Genomic DNA, 22,882 nt, shown 5'->3' on the forward strand with positions numbered 1-22,882 from the left:
CATCTAATTCCCTAGTGGAGAGTGACAGGTAGTCGGTGGAAGGAAATGACCATTGGAGAAAGACCAGGAGCTCGATACTTGAGTAAAGCCCTAGGAAAGCAGCCACCTGGTGACTGTGAGTGTATTTGCAGAAGCCCAAGGCTCAGGGTTCGTGCTCCCTGCACAGAAAGGCCCTGTAAGGAGACCCCGCGCGGTTGGGAAATGCAGGACACCCGCCAGACTGTTGCTGAATTGAGGCTGGAGATGGAGTGTGGTGGACGAGAGGCCCCAAGGAGCTGGAGGTGGAAGGAGAAGGTGAGATGCATGCAGGGAAGGGGGGAAGGAGAGACAGGCTGAAGGAGGAGTGCAGGATCGCTCACCCAGGAGATGGAGGAGGATGCTGTGCTCCATGCTGGGTGTAACAGGATGCTGCTTCTGCGTGAATCTGCTACTTCTAAGGGCTACATAAATAGCAACCGAGCCATCTCATCTGACCCACGGTGAAAGCCACTTCCCCAAAGTCTGTACATCTGAGAGAGGAACCAGCTCCCGGGATGGGCGAGTCAGTTTTTGAAAGGAGCAGGGAGGGTGTTGACGCTGCAGCCTCAAAACCTGTTGCTAGCAGGAAAACCCTGGCGTCTGGGATGGAGAAACCTGAAAGATTAACGTGGGTGAGAGAATGAAAGAGTGAGAGGGAAAGGGGGACTGAGACAGAGGCAAATGGAAGAATGAAGAGACAGGTTTCTTCGCAAATCGAAGAAGTGAAAGAACGGGAGTGAACAGATGAGTGACACGGAGCAAGAGTGAGAAAAGGAAAGGGTGAATGAGACACTGACCAAAGGATGAGTGAAGATGGGGAAGAAAAGACAGTGCCTGAAGAAGAGGAGAGATGCAGATGCAGAGGGTGAAAGAGAAAGACAGAGCAGGAGGAGTGCAGAAGGAGGATGCTAACCAAGGAGGATAGAAACAGAAAGAAGGGTTGAACGAGAGACAGGCAGAGGGAGGAGTGGAGAGGCCGACCGTGAGAGAAGGAGGCACAGAGAGAGGGGAATGAAAGTCAATGAGGAAGAGACAGAAGGAGGACTGGGGAGGATGAAGAGGAGTGAGGCAAGGGAAGGGGGTGTCAAGGTTCCTCCCCCACTCTGAACTCTAGGGTACAGATGTGGGGACCTGCATGAAAACCTCCTAAGCTTACTTTCACCAGTTTAGGTTAATCTTCCCCAAGGTACAAATTAATTTTATCCTTTGTCCCTGGATCTCCACTGCCACCACCAAACTCTAACTGGGTTTACTGGGAAATGTAGTTTGGACACGTCTTTCCCCCCAAAATCCTCCCAACCCTTGCACCCCACTTCCTGGAAAAGGTTTGGTAAAAATCCTCACCAATTTGCATAGGTGACCACAGACCCAAACCCTTGGATCTGAGAACAATGAAAAAGCATTCAGTTTTCTTACAAGAAGACTTTTAATAGAAGTAAAGAAATCCCCTCTGTAAAATCAGGATGGTAGATACCTTACAGGGTAGTTAGATTCAAAACATAGAGAATCCCTCTAGGCAAAACCTTATGTCTGGGTGCCTGGTATGAGAGGGGGGCATCCTGGTCGAAGTGTGTGCCATAGCTAGCATTATGGAGTGGAGGCCTGATCTCAGTGGGGATCTGGGCAGCATCTGGTGTGCTCAGTGCGGCCCTCATCTTGGTCAGAGCCTCTAGGTTCTGCCTTAAGACTACTAATTAATCAATAATATTGACAAATAAACAGTATAGTACAACTTCTCATCCCACCCTAGCCCTGAAGTCTGCAGGGTCATCCCAAGAGCTCCAGGGTGCTGCTTTCACCCTGATCCCAAGCCATGATTCCCCATGCCTCTTGATGGGCAAATCCCAGCCGCTAATTGTGCAATTCCATAGCACCATAAACTGAAGCCCACATCCATGCTATTCCCACACCACACCCTCGCCAGCCTTTTCAGGTATTTGCAGCCAATCTCCCATGTCTCTATTACTCTCTTGCCTCTCTACTTCCTGCCTAATCCCCATCAGGCCTGCTCTGAACAGCCTCCCATATGGGGTGTTCAAAAGGCTACCAGTACGTTAGGAACTATTAGGAAAAGGATAAGAAAAGGAGACGGGATGATGACACTATATAAATCCCTGGTACACCCACTCCTTGAATGCTGCATCCAGTTCTGGTTGCCCTATCTCAAAAAGGAACCAGAGAAGATTCAGAAAAGTACAAGAAGGATGATTAAGAGTGTGGAACAGCTTCCATACGAGGACAGATTAGCGCTGCTCAGATGAGAAAAGAGATGACTCAGGGGAGATATGACAGAGGTTTCTGAAATCAGGAATGGTGTGGAGAAGGGGAGTAGGGAAGTCTTATTTACCCTTTCCCAGGACACAAAAACCAGAGGTGACTCGATGAAATGAAGAGGCTGCAGGTTTAACACGAACAAGAAGAAGTACTTGTTTGTATTAAATAGGGCACGGGTCTCAATGCTGATTCATAGGGGACAGCGCCTCCTACTGAGCCTCCTAGCCACTCTCTGCAGCACAGTGCCCCCCAGCACTGAACGAGGACATGGGGGCCAGGACTGGGTGTGAGGCGAGAGCGCCCCCTACAGAGCTACTCTCTGCCCTGTGCAATCCAATACCCTCTAGTGTTGCAGTAGGACATTGGAGCCAGCATTGAGACCCCTCCCCCAACCTGCAAAGTAGCCTGTTTTGCAAGACATCCTAGTTTAAGCTAAGGTAGTCACTTCAGTCTTGCGGTTGCAGATCTCAGACGTATGTTACATTTGCAGGGCGTGCTATTTTGTGCCCTGCTGTGTCTCAGCGGGGAGCGCTAACCAGGAGCATGTGTCTGCAGTCCCTGGGGCTGGGGTGATTTCATCCCCAAATGGCCCGAAGGGGAAGCAGCTGTTGCTTTTTTACGAGAGCAGAGACAGGTCAGTCATCTGAGTGCAAAGCACAACCTCAAACCACAGGTTATTCAATCTGCTGCAGGGACTGAATGTGTTCTCATTGTTCTTGGTCAGTGGCTGACTCTCTGTTTATCCCCTGCCTTTCTCTCTCTTTCCCGTCCCTTGAGTTCTCATATCTTCTCAATTCCGGCCTCTCTCCAATGTCACCCCTGTGCAACAAGGATCCTGAATTATTTGTCTCCTTCAAATCCAACGAGATCCCTAGTAGCTGACTAGGGTTCTCATAAAGTTGAGGAGAAAAAGTTCAAACCTGAGACGTGCTATGAAATAAGTGACGTTTAGTGACACCCCTCTGTTGTCATTTCTGGACTTGGCAATACCCTCCCAGGGAAGGGGGATCTATATGGATTATAAATTCCTAGTCCCCCTCCAAAATATTTTTGTTGATCTTTCCAAACTCTTGCACATCCCTGCCCTTTGCCTCCATTTCCCCAAGTCAGGAATTGAACCCATCTCTAGAGCCTGTGGGAAAGGGTTGTCCCAGCCTGGAAAATGTTTTGAGATTTCAAATATTTTTCTTTGCCGCATGCAGATGAAACAATTGGGGCAGAGTTTTGAATTGCCCCCCAAATGTCTGTAACAGGGGAGAAAGTGAAGCCCAATTGAATATGATGTATGGGGCCCCAAATTTCTTTTCACAGGCCTGCTCTGGGATGTGGAGAACCCAGTTTCAGGTCTCTGGTCTGTGTCAAGCAGTTGACCCTGGGTCTTCTCCATCCTAGATGACTTCCATAGCCATGAGGCTACTCATAATGGTCCCTTCTGGCTTCATAATCTGTGATCATCCCAGCTGAGCCCCTGTGTAACACCTGCCTAAAACAATCCCTAGAGCAGAACTACAAGGAAACCCCCGATTCCTGATTCAAAACTTGCCAGTGGTGGAGAATCCACCACGGCTCTTGGTAATGCCCTCAATCAGGGGCCTGCTAAGGACACTTCTGCTGGCCTCTGCTCGTACAATTAAAGACACAAAGTTTCATTACCCTGGCGTTCAATCCTAAAGGGAATTTCATCCCAGAACGGCCCCAGCTGATCACTGGCAAAGCAGCCCTGGCTACTGAACACCCAGGTAGAGTAACTGTGTTGATGCAAATAGATGCACTGCTCCCGAAGACTGCCCCCACTCCCAGTTCATCGCTGGATGGCGAGGGGGAGCTCATTCGGACACTGGCTTCCACTCTGCACAAGAACCTCCAATGACTCTGGGGGTCCTTGAGCCAGTCTGGGATCCAGGAAGAGGCCAGGACAAGGTAATCAGCCAGCCAATGACTTGTGGCACATGCGTCCCTCTCTTTGGGTGTAATATTGAGAAACTGGCCGGACACAAATATAACAGCCCTGCGGGGACATCAAAGGGCTTGTTTGAAAATTTGGCAGAACATTAAGAGGTTCTGATTGGAGCTGGGGAATTTGGGGCATGTTGGGGGTCTCAAAGGGTGCCCGGACTAATGAGCCCATTTGGGGTTTTTAGGGAACAAGTCTGTAAACAGGATCTTGGCAGCAGCATCAGAGCTCATCCCGGGAAGTCAGGGCCTTCCCTTTACTGTGCTTTCTCTCTGGCACAGGTTCTCGGGGGCAGCTCAGGAGGGAAATTTCCCAGCCCCAATTAAATCCTCTTAACTTTCTCCCTAGTCTCTGTTTTGCTTCAGTTTTCTGTTTGTTGCAGGCCCCAACCCTGCCTCTAGCCCAGCGAGTTGCATCTGCTCGTGTTGCCAACCCGCACAGCACACGTGAAATTTTCAGAAAAGTCCCTTTGTGCTTTCTCCAGCTTGCCCCCCATGGTTGGGAAGAGCTCTCCAGAAACAGCTGCAAAGCCACCTCAGGCTCCACTGTCACACCCCAAATTAGCCGTGATGCCACTGAAAACAGGACAACAGTTGGAGAGCGGGATGGGGATGCAGTAGGGGGATGGGAGGAAGGGGGAGAGAGTGTGGGGCAGAGGACCTTGGAGGAGAGATGCGTTCCTTCCTTTGTAGTACAATGGACGAGAGGGTGAGGGACAGGACAGAGAGATAGAGGGATAAATAAAGAGGCACCCAAACTTAGGCCAAACTCCACCTCTGCGTCAGCGTGAGCAGTCTCTGGCTTGAGGTTGTTCCTTCAGCTCAGCCACTGGCCCCGTCTTTGTTCCATGACTCAGCTGCTGGGTGATGCTGCCGGCTGAGACATGTCCGTGACCCCTGCCCACGCGGCATTCACCTGAGAGCAGCGACCGGCGAGCTGGGTGAGCAGTGCAGGTCTAATTCAGCTCTGTCCAGTTACATGTTCTGAGTCAGGGCTGACCCCCATGCTCCAGGGCAGTGCTAGGAGGCACTTTGCTGTGGGGATCACGGTGGGGCTCACTAGGGGACGCTCTCCCCCCCAGTCAGGGCTGACCCCCAAGCCCCAGGGCAGTGCTAGGAGGCGCTGTGCTGTGGGGATCATGATGGGGCTCACTAGGGGGCGCTCTCCCCCCCAGTCAGGGCTGACCCCCAAACCCCAGGGCAGTGCTAGGAGGCGCTGTGCTGTGGGGATCATGATGGGGCTCAGTAGGGGGCACTCTCCCCCCCAATCAGGACTGACCCCCATGCCCCAGTGCTGGCCCCATGGCCCTTCACAGCCGGGAGCGCGGGTTTGGTGCTGGGCCCGTGAGCCCTGGTGTACCTGGCCAGGGAAATGGATGGAGTGAGGAGCCGTTACCTGGTTACCCTGTAGCTGACCCCTCTGCTATTGTTGGACCAGACCCTGCAGAGCGGCTGGGAGCTGCAAGGCATGCTGGGAACCCCCAGCCTGGCCGTGGTCAGCCCACAGCGTGTGGTGTCTCGATGGTGGGGCGGGGAGGTGGCTGCGTCCCTTAGGCAGGACTTCCTCTGGCTGTGATCAGAGGGGAGCAGGCGGCTCACAGGAGACAGGCGTTGGGGGTGCAGCTTCCAGGCTCAGACTGGTCCCCCCAGCAAGGAGCTAAACGTGTCTCCCTGCGCCAGGTGACTGACTCACCCTGCACTCCTTCCCTGCCTGCCTCATTCACGCCTTCCTTCCGTCTCCCCCTTTCCCTGCCTCGCTCTGTCACACTCCTCTTCATCCTCCCCACTCCTCCATCTCTCTCCCTCATTCACACGTTCCCTCGGTGTGTCTGACTTTCATTCCCCCTCTCTCTGCCCCCCCACAGTCGCCTCTCCACTCCTCCTCCTGGCTGTGTCTCGTTCAATCGTTCTGTTTCTGACTGTCCTCTTTGTTCTCGGTCAGTGACCTCCTTCTGCACGTCTCCTGCTGTGTCTTTCTCTTTCACTCTCTCCATCTTCATCTCCCCTCTTCTTCAGGCACTGTCTCTTCTTCTCCCTCTTCACTCATCCTTTTCTCACTGTCTCATTCACCCTTTCCTTTTCTCACTCTTGCTCTGTCATTCATCTGTTTACTCCCTTTCTTTTTTCCCTTCCCTTTCACTTCCTCTATTTGGAGCTTGTCTCTTCATTCATCTCTTTGCCTCTGTCTCGTTCCCCCTTTCCCTCTCTCACTCTTTCATTCCATCCCTCCCTTTAATCCATCAGGTTTCTCCATCCTGGACACCAGGGTTCCCCAGCCATCAGCAGGTCTTGAGGCTGCATCGTGACCACCCGTCCGTGCTCCTTTCAGACACTGTCTGGCCCATTCCAGGAGCTGGTTCCTCTCTCGGATGCGCAGACTTTGGGGAAGTGTCTGGCTCCAAGGGACGGACGATCACAGATATTTGTAAGAGCTCAGTTGCTATTTAGGTAGCCCATTGAAGGAGCAGATTCACCTGGCAGCAGCATCCTGTTACACCCAGCATGGAGCTCAGCGTCCTCCTCCATCTCCTGGGTGAGTGACCTTGCACTCCTCCTTCAGCCTGTCCCTCCTTCCCCCCTTCCCTGCATGCATCTCACCTTCTCCTTCCGCCTCCAGCCCTTGGGGCTTCTCGTCCCCCAGACTCCATCTCCAGTCTCAATTCAGCAACAGTCTGGTGGGCGTCTGGCATTTCCCAGTTGCGCGGGGTCTCCTTACGGGGTCTTTCTGTGCAGGGAGCACGAACCCTGAGCCTCGGGTTTCTGCAAATACACTCACAGTAACCAGGTGGCTGCTTTCCTAAGGCTTTACTCGAGTATCAAGCTCCTGGTCTTTCTCCAACGGTCATTTCCATCCACCGACTGTCTGTTGCTCTCCACTAGGGAAATAGATGTTGAGGCTCATCCACCTGGGCCCACGTCTCCCTAAATTACATTCCCTGTCCCCCAGCCCCCTTCCCTCCTGTGCCGTTCCCAGAGCTCTCACTCCCTGTCTCTCCTCTTCTCTCCTTCAGCTTCTCTCCAGATCCTTCCCCAGCTGGTGTCACCTGCAGGTAAGGAGGGACGAGATCCACACACACGCCCCAGCTGTCCGTTCAGGTGGGTCCCATCCATGAAAAGGGGTCACCCCATGGGGCAGACTTCCAGTTCCAGTCTGGCCCCATGGTAGGGGGTCTGGCTGCTTGGGTCAGAGAATAGGACATGGGGCCTTTCATCTCTAGGGGCCGCTGGCTCTGATCCCGCCCCAGAGGAACTGGCTGGTCAGTGGGGTGGGGAATGGGAACAGACAGGGGACACTGATTCCAGTATTTGCTTATGTGCCTGGCTTCTCACTGTGGGGTCACAGGCACTGAGTGTAGAGACCCCCCCTCCCAGGCATCGTGTGCAGGGACCCTCCCACCCCACTTTGGAGTGGTCTCACTCTGGTTCTGCTCCACTCAGCTCCCAGCTTCGGGACCTGCAGGGCCCTGGGCAAGACTTCCCAAAGTGTCTGGTGATTTGTGGGGGGCTCAGTTTCCTGGGGTCCCCTGGAAGCCTTATAGGGGCTGGATTCTCTGATAGGGCTGATAGAACCAGGCCTATTTAAACTGCTTGAAATGGAGCACCCCAAAAACAGATTCTAGCCCTGGCCCCAGGGCCACATGCAGAGTGAAATCTCAGCAGGGCTGGCTGCAAGCTGGGAGGTGGGGTGGGATCTGAGCCTGGGGGTTTCCGTGGGGGAAGGTCTCCCTCCCTAGCTTCCAGCTCCTCTCATCTCCCCACCCCCACTCCCACTTACCTCATCCGTCCGGTCTCAGCACCCTACGGAGCTGACTGAGCTGCACCACGCCCAGCGGAGCCCGTGACGTATGGCGTGGCCAGGTGGGAACCAGAACCCCCTAGAGGTGACAGTGGGTCCTGCCGCGTCCCCATGGAGCACAGGGGGTGTGTGTGGCAGGAGGGATGAAGCCAGAGCTCTGGGGCCTGTGGGTGCAGACACCAGGTGTCTTGTTGTGTGGAAGGAACAGAGAGCTGCGAGGGGCTGCCGGCTCCAGCCAAGGGGGGTAGGAATTGGGAAGCAGCACTTGGTTGGGGGGAGCATAATGTCTGCTGAATCTCTCTGCCCTTCCTCAGCCCCCCTGCAAGCCCCAAGGGTCATCATGGACCCCCAGTACCCTGTGTATTTCCCGGGGGAGCGTCTCACCCTTAGATGCTTGGCCCCTGGCGGGGAGGCCGTGAGCAGCTACCAGTTCTACAATCAGCGTGGGGAGCGAGTCTTCACGGAAACCACCAGCCTGTCCGGGGGGCCCTGGCTGGTCCTGACGGCTGAGATGGGGAAGGCCGGGGCGTACAGCTGTGAGTACTGGGCAGTGAGAGACGGGCGGCCCATCTACTCTGCACGAAGCCAGCCTCTCCTGGTACCAGTGATGGGTAAGTCCCCTTTCTCCTGCTGTCTAATAGGGGATTCCTGTCCCCATCACATGTGAAACCCCAAACCCCACGAGCCTGCTCATTTCCACCCCCAGGATCTCCTGCCCTTGGTGGATGATCCTGTGGCCTTGCTCCACCTACCCCACAAACAATGAAGCCCCCAAAGAAAACAACACTATTTCACAGATTCTCAAACAAGAAAGGGCCCCTGTGATCACCTAGTCCCATCTGCATTGGGTGTTGCCAATGTAATTCCTGTTTGAACTAGAGCAGATCTTCTAGGGAAACATCCACCCTTGTTTTAAAAATGGCCAGTGATGGAGAATCCACCACAACCGTGGGTACGTTCTTCCAGTGATTAATTCCTCTCCCTGTTGAAAATTTCCACCTTATTCCCAGTCTGAATTTGTCTAGCTTCAGTGTTCAGCTGTTGGATCATTGGCTGCCAGATTGAAGAGCCCTTTGGTGTCAGATTTCTGTCGGCGCATTAGGTACTTACAGACCACGATCAAATCACCCTTTCACCTTGGTTAAGCTAAACCTGTTGAGCTCTAGAGATTCCTTCAGCACCCGAGCTGGCGGTGAGGCCGATTGTAGATTTCAATGATGTGGCTAAGTTTTAGGTCGCTGGTTTGATTCTGGCTTGAAGGAGCTTCCTGATGGTCCCTTCTGGCCTTTGACTGCAAATACAGCACATTGTTCCATAGGGCATGTGGTTCTTTGAATTCTCACGCTGTCCTCCAAAGTCCTTGCATGGGACGGGAGGGGAGGGTTGAAATTCGTTGCGGACACATCAAAATGTTTCATTTAAACATTGTGGATCAGAATGAGATATTTTCCTCCCTCTTGAAACAAAATCCTTTATTTCTGGCTCTGTTCGTATCCTGTATCTGCCCAGAGTGGCTGTGGTGCCTGATGGGAGTTTCAGTTCTGGTATTTCGTGGCCCCCGTTCTTCTTTCCTGGCCAGCCCCCCTCTCAGAACTAAGCCCCCCATGTGCGTTGCAGCAGTTCAACGAGAGGGGTGACCGCTGTGTATCTTGGCAGATGTAGTCTGGAACAGGGGTCTGTTCTGTATTAGATTGTTGCCGGTAAACACCGATTTTGCTGCCCACACACAAACCAACAGAGAAATATTTCCAACCTTCATAACTGAAATTCACCACTCGGCAAAGTAAGGACAATGATGACTGAGATCTATTTCAGGCTATTTACTTGGTATATTTTGTCTGCGTGGTGACACCACAAGCCCTGGGCCGGCCACGTTGCGTGAGCACAGCCTGTGGCGTGCAAGCTGGGGGCCTCTTCCTCTTCCCCTCACCAGGCCCTAAAGGAGCCTGGTTTGAACCAGCATCTCCTAGGACGCTTTCTCCCAGCCCCTTGGGGTGCAGGGGGCATCCAGCCCTCACACTCTCTCGAGTCCCTAAGCATTCTGTCTCTCTCCTCAGGAGTGTGTTCAAAGGGGGATGGGCTGTTGCCAGCAGGAGAGTGAGTTTGTATGTGTGTGTGTGTGTGGGGGGGGGAAAGGGTGAGAAAACCTGGATTTGTGCTGGAAATGGCTCTACTTGATGATCACTTTAGATAAGCTGTTGCAAGCGGGGGAGTGGGGTGGGAGGAAGTTTTGTTTCATGGTCTCTATGTGTATATAATGTCTTCTGCAGTTTCCACGATATGCTATGCATCCGATGAAGTGAGCTGTAGCTCACGAAAGCTCATGCTCAAATAAACTGGTTAGTCTCTAAGGTGCCACAAGTACTCCTTTTCTTTTCTCTGGTGCTTGGCTCCCAGGAGGGAGATAGGACTTCTGCAATGAAATCGGGGTGCAGGTCTCTGCAGATCTCCCCGCTCAGAATAGGGGTGCTCATCTGGGGCTCACGGATGTGATGGGGATCCCCAAAGCATACACCTGCCTGTACTGGGGAGCAGAGTCTGGGTGGGAAACCATCTCGGAGCGCAGCCATCCCTGCTTGGCCCTAGCGACTGGTGCATCTGTTTCTTAGGGCTGGTTGAGCTGGGGTCGCGGGCATTTCTCCCCCTACAGTGACTGAGACACAACCAGCAATCTAGCTGCTGTCAAGGGCATCAGCGCAGTTTCGCTGTCTGGTTCTTCTTCTAGTTGTGTCAGGTTTTCAAGAACTGAAATTCACTCACTCTCAGAGCCGGGGATAGAACCCAGGAGTCCTGGCTCCCAGCCCATGCCTTGATTTGACCTCTAGACCCCACTTCTTCATGCGCAATTGCTCTGCTATTTCCACACTCTTGGTACATTAACACTCCCTCTTCTCGCCTATTGTTGCTCTTCACAGATTTCCCTCTTGCGCCATCCATCTCTGTGATTTCTGATTCCTCCGGGAAGAGCCCTGTTACCATCGTATGCTCAGCCCCTCAGGGACATGTGGCTAAAAGGTACCAGTTCCTGAGGCAGGGGAATGTCATTGTCTCACAGTCGGGTGCCCGTCTCCAGCTCCGTCAATCTGATTTGGATGCTACCGGCCCCTACACCTGCAGCTATGAGGTCAATGTCTCAGGGAGAATGATCCAGTCACTACCGAGTGACCCCCTCTCAATCCATCTGACAGGTGAGTCATCTTTCCATCTACACCTCTTGGGTCAGGCGATGGCTGTCCAGATGTCGGCCTGCAGACTGGAAGGGTTGTGGGCTACTGACCGGTACGTCTGCGATGGACTGAGCAATCTGTCTGTAGAGCTGATGAATCCTGTCTGATATTGGGGGGTTGGTATCTGGGCCAGACTGAAGACTCCACTTTGGGTGGGGGATTCTTTACCTTTGCTGTGGTCAGTTGATCTCCATCTTCGGCTGAACTTCCAAAGGAAGGTGGGAACAGAATCGCATTGAGTTAAAATGCTCGGCCATTGCAATGTGTTTGCTCTGGGCAATCAGAGAGCTCCTGTCCAGGATAGCTGGTTTGTCAAGGCAGGTCGTGTTAGCAACTAAGTCCCTGTGACGCTCTCCTCAGCAAGGGAGAGCTTTGGTGCTGCTGAAATGTCTGTCAGGGAATGTGTCCCTGACATTCCCACCTGTCGGCCTTGCTGGCAAACTCCTTGAGATCTGCCAGTCCAAACCTGGCCTTGCAGGTCTCAGTCGATGTCCCCAGAGGCATCTCCCTGCAGTTCCCAGTCCTCCTGGTGGGAGACTCACAGGAATTATTAAATTCACTGCCTCCAAAGAGACCGAGCACAGGTTGGCCTGTTGGGTTAGCTGAAGACTCACACCTGTCTTATGCCAGGAGCATCACCTGATGGTCTTTAAAGGCCAATCAACCTTCCCTGAAATGGGCAAGAAAACAGAGAAAAATGAGTAAATGAAAAGTGGGTGAACCCAGAGCTGATGCTCCTCAAAGAAAACATGTCTGGGTGGGAAAGGAACGTTAGTGACCAGGGAGGGAATACGGTGTGGTAGCAAATGAACTTGGACATCATCTCCCTTTGGACACATCAGCCATCTCCTGGGATTGGGAGGAGGGAGCTCCATAGCACTGGGGTTTGTTGGAGCACTGTCTCTCTTCAGGGTCTTCCGTGCTCCCGGAAACCTTTCGGCCAACTCTGCAGCTGTCACCAACGGGTCCTGAGTTCACCACCGGAGATTCTGTTACCCTGACGTGCTCAGCTCCCAGCTGGGAGAAGAAGATGCGGTTCTGCTTCCTCAAGGCTGGGGAACAAGTGGCATGCACAAGACAGGCGCGGGAGGACTCTCAGAGTTACCAGATTGGCAGACTCAGCATGGAGGATTCTGGCTCATACACCTGTATGTACTGGGTAGCCGAACCTGGGCAAGAGATCTCCTCCCTAGAGAGCCAGCCCATCTCCATCACAGTCACAGGTAAGTCCCCTTTCTCTCAGCATGTGATAGCAGGGACCAGCATCAGAATATAAGAGTGGTCTTGCTGGTCCCTGGTCCATCTGGCCCAGTAGTCTGTCTCCAAGGGTGGCCCATACCAAAGTTTCAGGGGGTGCATACAGAACAGGGCAATTATGGAAGGATTCAGCCCAGGCTTCCATCATGACTTGTAGTAGTCAGAGGTTCAGCCTCACCCTGAGCATGTTGTTGTGTCCCTGACGATCTTGTCTAAGAGCCATTGATGGACCTGTCCTCCATGGATGGATCCAGTACTTTTGGGAACCCAGATATGCTTTTAGCTATCACAGCATCCCATGGCAAGAAGAGCAACAGGGACAAGGCAAAGGGGTGGTCGACCTCAGGGGGCTGGACAGTCAATCTCTGGGGCTCTTTCTCCACCTGGCTTGTCCGTACACTTCTGGCTGGGTTTGGCGCTGAGTAATGCTCCAATTTGCTCTTCACTGTTGGGGTGAAGTGGGTGGTCACCAGGGGATGGGAGGTATGAAGGGATTCTCTGTCGAAGGGTGGAAGTGGGGGTGTAGCTTCTCCAAGGGGCACATGACAGCTCCCCATTTTATTTGCACAATCAGTCAGGTGCTCTTCATTCAGAGCCCCTCCATTTCTCTCCTTGCTTTCTCTGCTCTTCATTCTCTCCAGATGTCTCACTGCCCCCGCCGGCCCCCCAAATCATTCTGGATCCCCTGAAACACATCTATTTTCAGGGGGAGCATGTCAAGCTCACCTGCTCAGTTCCTGGCAGCGAGCAGGTGGGGGGATACAGATTCTACCATCAAAGAGAGGAGCAGATCTCCGAGCTGGACGAGGGAGCTTGGCTGGAGCGCACGGCTATGACTGGGAATGCTGGGACATACTTCTGTGCCTATTGGATAATTCGATCTGGGCAAGCGATCCTGTCACGGAAGAGTGACTCCATCTCCATCATTGTGACTGGTGAGTCCAGCCCTGTCTCCAGCACCCCTTTGCCCTTTCCGTGTGTGTTCTAGAGAGGCCATACTCCTTCCATGGACTCCAGACTCTTCATGGCCACCTGTTGATCTCAGTGACCATTGTAAGGTGGGAAACTGAGGCACCCAATATTGGCTTCATCAATTTTTTCACATTTATTTATAAATTTTCAGATTGAATCATTGACACTTGTCATTTCTGATCATACACACATGACAAACAATAAGACAGATTGGACTGAACAGGCAGGGGTCCAAGTATCCAAATTTGTCTCAGTCTCTGGACCAGTGTTCTCCATTTTGGGCCCTCCGTCACTTTCTTTTTATACATTAATTTGTCCTTCTATGTCTGTCTTCCCATGTCTCCAGTTATACATTTACCCAAATGTTCGTAAGTTGTTTTCATTCTTTTGTGTTGTTACAAATCCGTGGCATTGCATCAACATAACTCCATGATTCTTTTGCCATTCACTGTACATTGTCGTGAATAGGAAGATTAAACTAATAAAAGAGCCCTTATTTTTCCCATTCCACATGTTGCCGTGGTAGGTGTTCAGCAGGATTCGCAGATTGAGACAGTCTGACATGGGCCGTGACGTGCACGCGTTTGCCATCCCAGACCATCCAATACATGGCCAATGGTGGCCCTGAAATCACAGAATTCTTCCTATTTGCAATGGAATTGCTTAAAAAAATCCACGGCCACACAATTGGAAACGTGGCACACATGACTTGAAATACTCACCAAGCTAGTCAAAATGTACAGTGGTACGCCGAATGCCTCCCCAGAGAAGGGAAGGGTTGGTCGACCTTGAGATCTTTAAATCATCTCCGAACAAAAGTTGGCAGGTCCAAAGTCAATCTGTGGAAGTGGGGCTCGTCCAATGACCCAGACACAAGTGACTGCGGGCAAACGCAGACTAGGGAACATCTCTTGGTCTGCTGGCTCCTGGGGGAAGATCTGCAGACTGGGCCATAGCATGTGCCCAGCACTGGGAAAACTTACATTTGTGGTGGAGGACACAAGATGAAAAAGACCATTCAACATCCATCATCATGAACGATTAGTATTAAACTACCAAACCACAGGGTTGATTTATACCATTCAGCACATTTCTCACTCTTTAGCGCCACAGCTCATTTCTTGTGTCTCGTCCTCCATCATCCAGGATCGTAACCTTTATTTTTCTTGAGTAGGGAAATTTATGGAGACCACCAGGTCCTTCTGGCATCATATCCTCACCTTTGCCAAGTGTGGGCTTGTCCAGGCTCATTTGCTCTATGTTGAGCAGCTCAAAGTTCAGCACTTCTGATTGTAAATCACTCGAAAGTCTCGCCAGGAATTTCTCCTGTTGTATTTTGAGGTGCTTATTCGGTTAGGCACTGTAGCAGTTTCCCCACAGCTCTGCCAGTTGTGAGATGCCGTTTCTCTCAGACTGGGGATTGTCATCTGTCCTGTGCGGTGTTTGCTGGGGGGTATTTCACAGGCTGGGGGATCACTGGACTCCCCGTATCGACTTCTCTTGACTCTGGGGGGATGCCCCTCTGCACTGACGCCTTTCTCTCTATTGCAGCTCCTCCACTGGCCCCCCAACTCTCTCTGCATCCCAAGCTCCCCGTGTACCTGCCCGGGGAGAAGGTCACCCTCAACTGCTCAGTCCCCCACGGCAAGGAGGTGGCGGGGCTCAGGTTCCACCAGCATAGAGGGGATCAGACCCCTGAAGAGCTGCCAGCTGCCAGTGGGGGGCCCTGGATGGAGCTCATGGCGCAGATGGGGAATGACGGCTCCTACACCTGTCAGTACTGGAGACAGGAGGCCGGGCAGGAGATTGTATCTGAGAACAGTAATAGCATCACTGTACCAGTGTCAGGTGAGGCTCTGACCTCTGGGATGCTCCCGCCAGGTCTCTCCCCACATCTCAGGTGCTGCTAGACAGCCAGGTGAGCAGTGGGACTCGGGGGGAGCAGAGGTGCCCCCCACCCGCCCACAAACCCTGCTGCCCCCTGGTGCCCTCTGCCCTTCCCCACCCACACCCTCTGCTGCCCCCTGGTGCCCATTATACAGTACAGCCGCCCCTTCCCCGCCCCCACCCTCTGCTGCCCCCCAGTGCCCATTATACAGTACAGCCGCCCCTTCCCCATCCCCACCCTCTGCTGCCCCCTGGTGCCCATTATATAGTATAGCTGCCCCTTCCTGACACTGGGCTGTGGTTCTCCTGCTGACCTCTGTATTTTGCTGCTTCCCTTAAACCCCCTTTCCCAGCCGGTGCTGAGCACGGATTCCCCATCTGGAGAGGTGAGTGAAGGCCTCCCCCTGCTCATCACCTGCATGGCCCCTGGTGACCTCAGTGAGCGGAGATTTCACTTTTACAAGGACAGAACCGAGGTCGTCCCCAGGGACTTGGGCTCTGAGCTCAGCACCATGGAGTCCAGCACTGACTGCATGATGCTCAGTTTCCCACGGGCTGGTCCTGTGACCACTGAGGAATTCACCTGCGGCTATGAGGAGAACGTGAGGGGGAGGTGGATCCCGTCCTCCAGTAGTCAGGTTGTGAACGTCACCATGAAGGGTGAGGATGCGCCTAATCCTACAAATGCCATTGAAGATATACTCCGGAGTCCTGCAGTGGGGAAAACGGTTGTTGAAATGATGCAGCTGTGTAGTGAATGGCTGCCTAACTCAGCTCCCATTCTTTATGCTGCCCCCACCCTCCGCTGCCCCGTAGTGCCCATTATCCCGTGTAGCCAACCCTTCCCCACCCCTCACCCTCTGCTGCCCTCTGGTGCCCATTATACAGTATACCAGTCCCTTCCCGATACTGGACTGTGGTTCCCCTGCTGACCTCTCCCTTTTTCTACTCCCCTTAGACCCCCTTCCCCAGCCATTGCTGAGCATGGATCCCCCATCTGGAGAGGTGAGTGAAGGGCTCCCCCTCCTCATTGCCTGCATGGCTCCTGGTGACCTCGGTGAGTGGAGATTTCACTTTTACAAGGATGGAACCGAGATCATCCCCAGAGTTGAGGGGTCTGAGATCAGCACCATGGAGTCTGTCTCCGGCTCTATGAACATCTCTGTGCTCAGCATCCCACGGGCTGGTCCTAAGAACACTGGGGAATTCACCTGTGGGTACGAGAAGAACATGAGCGGGAGATGGATCCAGTCCCCGAGGAGCCAGGCTGTGAATGTTACCTGGAATGTCACCAGGAATTACAGCTGGAGAGGTGAGGCTCCCAACAGCATTAACAGAATGAGAAGGAATATTTCCCCTGAGGTACGGTTCCCATTTTGGACCCATAGGTGTCAGGATCACATCCTGTATCTGGCATGCAGAAATTCCTTTCTTAAAGGGGAGGGTGCAGATTGTCCCTATTCTGCAGGCTGCCTGGGGTATAGCAGAGTCCACAGTGCCATGCAGGGGAAACGTTTACATTGCAGATCCTGGCATAACGCCTGCTGTCGCTCTTCCCCCTTCTCTCAAGCAGGCTGGGCTCTGCCCCTCCCCTTGGTGGCTGGTTGCGGTGGTGGAGGAGCCGCTCTGGGGCTACTGGCTCTTCTTGGCTGCTGCTGCAGAAAGAATAAGAAAGGTACCGGTAATGCAACCTGGATGGGGAATGGGAGCTGGGGTCTCGTTTGTGCAATTCTGGAGGAGGGTGGACAAGACTGGGGTGAAGAATGGGACCCAGGTCTCCAGGGATCCCCAGGGTTATGAGGCACAAGCCCTTAGTGTGAGGGATTCTTGTCTGTGTCCTGCTGTGGATCAGCTCCCGGACTCCGCTAGTCCCTGGCAACACATGCTCCTGGAAACTTTGCTCTCTGTACAGGATAATGATTACCCCCTGGTAATCTGCTGTCCCCAAAGGAATAGGACACTCCAACTTTGGATGCTCAGTTCGGGGTCCCCACTCACCATGCAGCACTTAGATCTGTTTATAAAGAAAACAAGAGGAAGTTTATCATCAAAGCGACCAGGTGGGTGAGGTTTTATTGGACCAATTTCTGAGGGGGAACAAGACAAGCTTTTGAGTGATACAGACCTCTTCTTCCTCTCATCTGAGACCAGAGATTCAAGGAAGAATATTGGAAACAAATGGTTTCATATCAAACAAGATTGTAACATGCTTCCTAGAGCCTAAACTGAACTCCCAGGACATTTTCCTGTCTCCTACGTCATAGCGTTGTCCCATCGTTTTCAGTCAGGTTGGCTGAGATCCTCCTTCCCTAAGATCAAACCTCATGGCAGGTTGTCTTCAGAGATTGAAGGCTTCCAGGGCGCATCTCTCTGCACCCCCTAATGTACCAGATCAGACCTTTGATCTCCACCTGAGAACAAGTTTTCCCCAGCTGCTGTTTACCTCTTCCTGTTAGTATTGCCCCTGATTCTCCGCAAGCTCTTTGTTGGCATTGGACCCAGAATGCTGGTAGACTTCTACAGGGAGACACGCAGTGGTACACTATGGAGATAAGCATCTCCCAGCTCCTGTCCGGAGTTGTTTGTCCCATGGCACGCTACCTTGGAGCAACCTCCCTTTAACCACGACAAGAGAAAATAATATTCAGCATCTCCGCATAACTCCTTGCAGATTTTCCATACACTTGTCTCGCAATGGTCTTGACGATGCATGTGATGCAGGCTTTCATTAGAGACCTCACGTGACGTTCTTTGGTGGACCCATGGTAGCTCTGCACCCCTGTGTGCCCCTCTGTCTGTTGGCATCAAGAAGACCGTGGGTCAGAGCCGTGCCAGGCACTCGCTCCATGCCCCGTGTGGGGGGAGACACTCGGGGGGGGGGGGGGAATAAGGGAAACCAAACAGCTATTTAATGTCTCTCCTTGACCTTTTCTCCACAGGTAGCAGCAAGACAGCAGCTGGGTAAGATATCTGGTTTTCAGAGGTATCACTCCTCCTCCCCGTGGGAGGCTGTCTGTCTGTCTATCTCCCCCAACAGGGTAATCGATATCCCTCCAACACGTTGGCCCATCCCATCTGTTATGGCAGAGGAACCCGCCTCCTCCCACAACATCTACCTTCGTCCCCCAACTTCTCCCCTCTGGACCGAGCTGTGAGGAGCCAGGCTGTGAACGAGAGAGCACAGATGAGTGAATATGAGAAAGGGAGAATGATAAATGAATGGGAGAGAAGGAAAAAGGGCTGGGCCAATGAGATGTTTATTTTCCGCTATCTGTCCCATCCCACTTTCACCCCAAGTCCTTCCCAATGCTGAGTGGGGAAGCACTGGGATGGGTTCCCTAGGGAGGTGGTGGAATCTCCATCCTTAGAGGTTTTGAAGGTCAGGCTTGACAAAGCCCTGGCTGGGATGATTTAGTTGGGGTTGGTCCTGCTTTGAGCAGGGGGTTGGACTAGATACCTCCTGAGGTCCCTTCCAACCCTGATCTTCTATGAGTCTATGATTCTATGATCAGAAGTGTATACCTAGGTCTGGCAGAATTTTGATTATTTTGTTATAATTTCAACAGGTAATAAGCATTCAAAAATATATATTTTTTCACAGTTGCAAGAAATTACCAGGGAGAAGTCAGACAACAGGGGGCTTAGAGAATAATTATTTAATGACAGGCCATGCCAAGATTCAAAAAAGTAAAGCTTTATATCTGGTACAGCCCAGATTGTCAGCCCCACGTGCCAAAATATGCAACATCAATATCTTCAGATCAAACTTTGATTCTCAAACAGCCTTTCCCCTTACATTGCGTATCTGTACATTTCTGGAAATATTTTCCCCATTTGTTTCTGGAGAATCATCCAGTCGATCGCTTGACTGCACTTTGGTTTGTTACGAAACCTGCTCAAGAGACCAAATGACCAATCTCCGTCAGGTTTATTGCAGAAAGGAAATTATAGGACCAGACAGAGGGGAAAGGTTCAATACAATACTCGTTTGATAGATTTTAAGTCTAGAAGTGATCACTGTGATCATCTAGTTTGATCTCCTGCATAACACAGGCCAGAGAACTGCCCCACAATAACTCCTAGAGAGGAACTTTTAGAAAGGCCCAATCTGGATTGAAAAGTGCCCATGATGAAGAATCCACCACAACCCTTGGTGCTCCATTGCTTAATTAAATGTTCATGCATTATTAGCAGTCTAATGATGATGGCCAGTGTGACACATGCTTTCAGTAGAGACCGTACGTGATGTTATATTGGTGACCCTGTGGGTTCCCCATAGCCCCACGTATCCCAGTGCCCTCTGCCAGTTGGTACGAGGAGGTTTGGGGCCAGGGTGAGAAGCAGAGCAAACAAGCGAGAGACGCAGCGAATAGATAGCGAAAAGGAATGGAGGAATGAGGAAGAGAAAGTCAGGGAAAGAAGGAGGTGATGAATAAAGAGGAGAGAATGAGCGGGAATGGAGGAATGAAGCAGAGAGAAAAGCTACCACCTAGAGCATTGTTGGCCAATGATAGCCCCACCCAAAACTCCCACCCTCGCCCATTATCACACTCCAGGAGCCTGTTCCCCAAATCCTCCCAACCCTTAGGGGTAGGAGCCCATAATTCCCCCCTCTGACCCTCCCAGCTCCATCACTGAGACATAGTTCTGACTCTTTCAGCTACCTGGGTGTCAACGGAGCCCCTGGGGTCAATTTAGGTGAGTAATGACCACCCAGCTCCCCGCCGGACACTCTCCCCCACTTTGTAGCCCATGGGGTCTCAGAGGTGGGACACGGTACATGGGAGGTGTCTGATCGGCCTTCTCATGGCCACTTCCCCTTTAAGAGGGGAATTTCTGACTGACACACTCCGGCTCCCCTACTGATGATGTTGAGACTATGTTGCCAGCTAGTGGGTCAAAAATGGGAATTTCAGCACGGAGAAAAGAGACCTTGAGTCTGACTGTTGGGTGGAGGGTCTGACGCAGGGCAGTGGGTAGGGGGGACCGGGTGCTGGATGGAGGGTCCGATCCAGGGCACCGGGGAGGGGAGATCGGGTGCTGGATGAAGGGTCTGATCCAGGACAGTGGGGAGGGGGGACCGGGTGCTGGATGGAGGGTCCAATCCAAGGCAGCAGGGAGGGGAGACCGGGTGCTGGATGGAGGGTCCAATCCAGGGCAGCGAGGAGGGGAGATCGGGTGCTGGATGAAGGGTCTGATCCAGGACAGCGGGGAGGGGGGACCGGGTGCTGGATGGAGGGTCCAATCCAAGGAAGCAGGGAGGGGAGACCAGGTGCTGGATGGAGGGTCCGATCCAGGGCAGCGGGGAGGGGGGACCGGGTGTTGGATGGAGGGTCCAATCCAAGGCAGCAGGGAGGGGAGACCGGGTGCTGGATGGAGGGTCCAATCCAGGGCAGAGAGGAGGGGAGATCGGGTGCTGGATGAAGGGTCCAATCCAAGGCAGCAGGGAGGGGAGACCGGGTGCTGGATGGAGGGTCCGATCCAGGGCAGCGGGGAGGGGAGATCGGGTGCTGGATGAAGGGTCTGATCCAGGACAGCGGGGAGGGGGGACCGGGTGCTGGATGGAGGGTCCAATCCAAGGAAGCAGGGAGGGGAGACTAGGCAGTAGGGTCTGATCTGTTACGTGATTAGCTCTGCAGCAAAAGAGCCATGACGGGTGGGATCAGCCGGTGATGCACAACCAGCGGCGGCTACCCAGCATCCCTGGTGGGAAATCCAAGAAAAGAGGCAAGGGAGAAGAGGATGCAGGCACCGGGGCAGGATGCACAACCCTGGTAAACTCAGAGAGGAGAATGCCCCCTGCTGAGCCCCCCACCCCAGTCTCTGGAGCACAGCACCCACCGGTGCCATGCGGGAGCACTGGTGTCAGTATTCCCCACAATGGGAAAGGGCCTCCTGTTGAGATCTCACCCGGCTCCCTGCAGCACAGCGCCTCCTAGTGCCGCAGTGAGATCATGGGGTCAGCTCTGAGTGTGAGGGGAGAGCACCCCTGATCCCCCACCCCACTCCCTGCAGTGTCCCCTAGTGCTGCCCTGGGGCAGTGGGACCAGCACTGACTCCAAGGGGCAAGTGTCCACTACTGAGGGCCCTGATCCCCGCAGCACAGCGCCCCCTAGCGCCACCCTGGGGCAGTGGGGCCAGCACTGACTCCAAGGGGAGAGCACAACAAAAGTTCTCTACAGCACAACATAAGCTCTTGGCAGACCTGATTCTTCTCTGTTCTCCACTTTCCTAGTACGCTGTAGCCACGTGCTCCCCTGTGAGCCCAGGGAGCTCCACGTTCCACCAGCGAGGAGGGAATTTGGTCTCAGAGGAAGTTGTGTACAGTGAACCCCTCTTCTAATCCCTGTCCCCCAACTTCCCAGCAGCACCCTGCTCCCATTGCCTGAGAATGCCCCGGACCTCAAGCTCTGCTCACTCTCAAACCTTTGTCACAGCAAACACCTCAGTTTTGTTCTTTTCGTCTTGTGGGGTGAGGGGGATGGGAGGCAGGACTCCTGGGTTCTATACCCAGATCTGGGAGGAGGGTGGGATCTAGTGGTTAGAGCGGGGCGGGGGAGCTGGAAGGCCAGAATCCTGGGTTCTACCCTGGCTCTGGGAGGGGGAGTGGGGTCTAGTAGTTAGGGCAGGGGGGTCTGGGAACCAGGGCTCATGGGTTCTATCCCAAGCTTTGGGAGGAGTTTGGGTACAGTGGTTAAAGCTGCTGCTGAAGGATGGGTAAATACCCCTGTCTAACCATGCTCTTCTGAATTAAACTTATTTCTGCCCCAGTTTGGTTGGTGCCATTTTTTACTCATGTATCAACTGTGGAGCAGTGGGAGGTTTGGGGACCCTGGAATTTTCAGGGTGTCCCAAGGGAGACAAACTATGTCCCTATAGTGGCTTGCACTGAGTCAACTGAAATCTCCCGCTCCGATTGAGCTTTTATGCTTACAAGGCTGAGAGCGCTACGAACGGGACCGGACATCAAAGCTGCACTAGGGCAAACCCTGGATGACAGCTTCCTGATGAACTAAAAGTGACTCTGATTACTTCGATCAACAGACATGCAAATCATGCCCTGGTAAGGAGGGCTGGCCCCAGGCCAGGAGGCTGGTTGCATCAAAGATATAATACTGCAATTTCTCTACTTGCGTTCTGGGCAGAAATACCCTTGAGCACATAGGGAACATCAAACAATGAAAAAAACCCTCCAGCAATGACAGCCATTTCATCACTGTAAATGGCCCAGACCCCCAGCTTGGGTCAGTGGGTCAGATCCCCAGCTGGGGTGAATGGGTTGTAGCTCGATTGGAGTCAATGGGGCAGATCCCAGCTGGGGTCAATGGACCATAGCTCCCAAGTGGGTGTAAACCAGTGTAACTCAAGGAAGATTCCTTTACACCAGCTGGTACCCTGGGCTACCCTGGGAAGATCCAGCCCACAGGGACGGCTGCTCTGGCCCCTCCCCCCAGCTCTGCATTGAAGTACAAAAGCCAGTGCAAACACTGGAGAAGGT

The 22,882-nt window shown here is 53.0% G+C and overlaps 1 protein-coding gene across 6 annotated transcripts; it reads left to right on the forward strand.

Annotated features, from left to right (window-relative positions):
• The first annotated feature begins 5,836 nt into the window (after positions 1–5,836).
• LOC119563652 (immunoglobulin superfamily member 1) lies at positions 5,837–22,154 on the forward strand. Of its 6 annotated transcripts, XM_043526838.1 has the most exons (15): positions 5,837–5,925; positions 6,490–6,778; positions 7,257–7,295; positions 8,356–8,652; positions 10,957–11,229; positions 12,180–12,491; positions 13,167–13,460; positions 15,049–15,345; positions 16,343–16,389; positions 16,468–16,696; positions 16,955–17,059; positions 18,324–18,345; positions 20,045–20,082; positions 21,016–21,158; positions 21,620–21,938. In XM_043526838.1, exons 2-15 carry the CDS (start codon positions 6,748–6,750, stop codon positions 21,725–21,727), a joined length of 2,235 nt encoding a protein of 744 aa, XP_043382773.1. In that variant the 5' UTR covers positions 5,837–5,925; positions 6,490–6,747; the 3' UTR covers positions 21,728–21,938. The 6 variants fall into 6 exon arrangements, 5 of the variants coding, with proteins under 5 accessions (XP_043382773.1, XP_043382772.1, XP_043382771.1 ...); XM_043526837.1 differs by having other exon boundaries at positions 16,343–16,696; positions 16,958–17,059; positions 21,620–22,154; XM_043526836.1 differs by having other exon boundaries at positions 16,343–16,696.
• The last annotated feature ends 728 nt before the right edge of the window (positions 22,155–22,882 follow it).

The sequence above is a fragment of the Chelonia mydas genome, chromosome 13 (assembly GCF_015237465.2).
Source record: "Chelonia mydas isolate rCheMyd1 chromosome 13, rCheMyd1.pri.v2, whole genome shotgun sequence".
Lineage (NCBI taxonomy): Eukaryota > Metazoa > Chordata > Testudines > Cheloniidae > Chelonia > Chelonia mydas.